The 1,588-nt window shown below is 43.2% G+C and overlaps 1 protein-coding gene across 1 annotated transcript in view; it reads right to left on the minus strand.

Annotated features, from left to right (window-relative positions):
• SMS (spermine synthase) overlaps positions 1-155 on the minus strand; it is a 35,501-nt gene extending 35,346 nt beyond the window's left edge. Inside the window, exon 1 of the mRNA XM_024739456.1 lies at positions 39-155. Coding sequence (XP_024595224.1) covers positions 39-106 — 68 coding nt within the window. The 5' untranslated portion in view covers positions 107-155. The remainder of the gene's footprint in view (positions 1-38) is intronic.
• Positions 156-1,588: the final 1,433 nt, after the last annotated feature.

The raw sequence follows: 1,588 nt of genomic DNA on the forward strand, positions 1-1,588 counted from the left end.
TGCTCAGACCTGAATAGGAGCACTCAAGGCCGCCTCACCTGCCGTTTTTGTTTACATAGGTCGCTAAATAGCCATGGTCCTGCCAGGTATGCACCGACTCCATCATCCCCTGCTCCTGGAAAATGGACTGGAGGCCTTTCAGAATGGTCTCACCATCAGCTGGAGAACAGGGGGAGAAGGCAAGATGGTCAGAGTGAAACATTCAGAAGCAAAGCCAGCGAGGCACAGTTTGATGAATGAACTTTTAAGAAAACCTGAACAGAGCTGCCAGCGTCACTTATCCCCTTTGTCGTGAGCTACAACGTTCTGAACCCTATAAGGAGAGGCTTCAGATTACCAAGGAACAAAATATGAATGGCAACACCAACCACAAAACAGCTGTGCCAAAAATGCAGACAGATATTCAGGAAACTAGAAATAGTCTAACAAAATATTCAGGCTAGCCAGAAACCAGAAATACAAACACAATAAAAGACATTCCACTTCAGGTTAAGTAAGTTAATGAGAATACAGAGTACTAGAAAAAGAATTCCATCCACTGTTGATGGGTATCATAAACAACTTCAAAACTTTTGGCTTTGTGTTCCAGGTTTTCTACAATAAGGATGGCTTGCTTTTATTATTGGAAAAAATAAATGGCACCACTCAGTAACCTATCTCTAACTGGTAGAAACCGAACAACAATTCAATATGGTACAAGCTGCTAGGCATTGTGACCCCATCTCCCATCCCACTCCCTGCTACCAAAGTGGGGCTCAGGTCAAGGACTGAGGTCAAGGTTATAGAAATTGCGTTAACCTCTGTAGGTTCACTTGAAGCCACAATCTTCAAGAACATCCATCATTATGATATTTAGATAAAAACAAAATGCAATTTATTCTTATCTAGTTGTATCTGCAAAAGTACTCACTCCTTGAGAAGGGTAAGATAAAGAAGCAAGATGAGACAAAAGGAATTACTCTGTATTGTCTCAAGAGCCCGCCACAGGCTGGTGCTTTTTCCACACAAAGGAAAAGAGCAGGGGCTGCAAAGCGTCAAAACAAAGCATCCCTGTGACCTGAACCGAGGGCAAAAGAAAAAAAAAACAACAAGATCCACAGCTGACCACAGTGTGGTTTCACAAGAAAATTACACTAGAATTCCTTCCAGAAACTAAGGAGTGCCAAAACAGACTGGAAGGATTTCCTCAATCTACGCAAGAGTCTATCTCCAATGACATTTGGAACTACGCTCCCAACACCTTCCAGTGCACAATAAGAACGAAGGCCACAAACTGGGTTCAGAGGCCAAACTGGGCAGCACATGTGTCTTATTCTGGCCTATGCAGACATTTTTAAAAATGTAAATTGCCACTTACAAAGCGGATGATTTCATCCACTCCAACTGTCGTGGGTGGAATAGTGGCCCCCCAAAGTTATGTCCACACCCTAACCCCCAGAACTTGGGAGTGCAACCTGATTTGGAAAAGGGTTTTTGCAGATGTAGTTAATTTAAGGATCTAGCGATGGATCATCCTGGAGTATCCAGGTAGGTCCTAATTCCAGTTTTGTCCTTATTAGAGACTGAAGCCTGGAAGACCCAGGGAGGA

This window comes from Neophocaena asiaeorientalis, unplaced genomic scaffold, assembly GCF_003031525.2.
Source record: "Neophocaena asiaeorientalis asiaeorientalis breed wild unplaced genomic scaffold, Neophocaena_asiaeorientalis_V1.1 scaffold194, whole genome shotgun sequence".
NCBI classification, from domain to species: domain Eukaryota; kingdom Metazoa; phylum Chordata; class Mammalia; order Artiodactyla; family Phocoenidae; genus Neophocaena; species Neophocaena asiaeorientalis.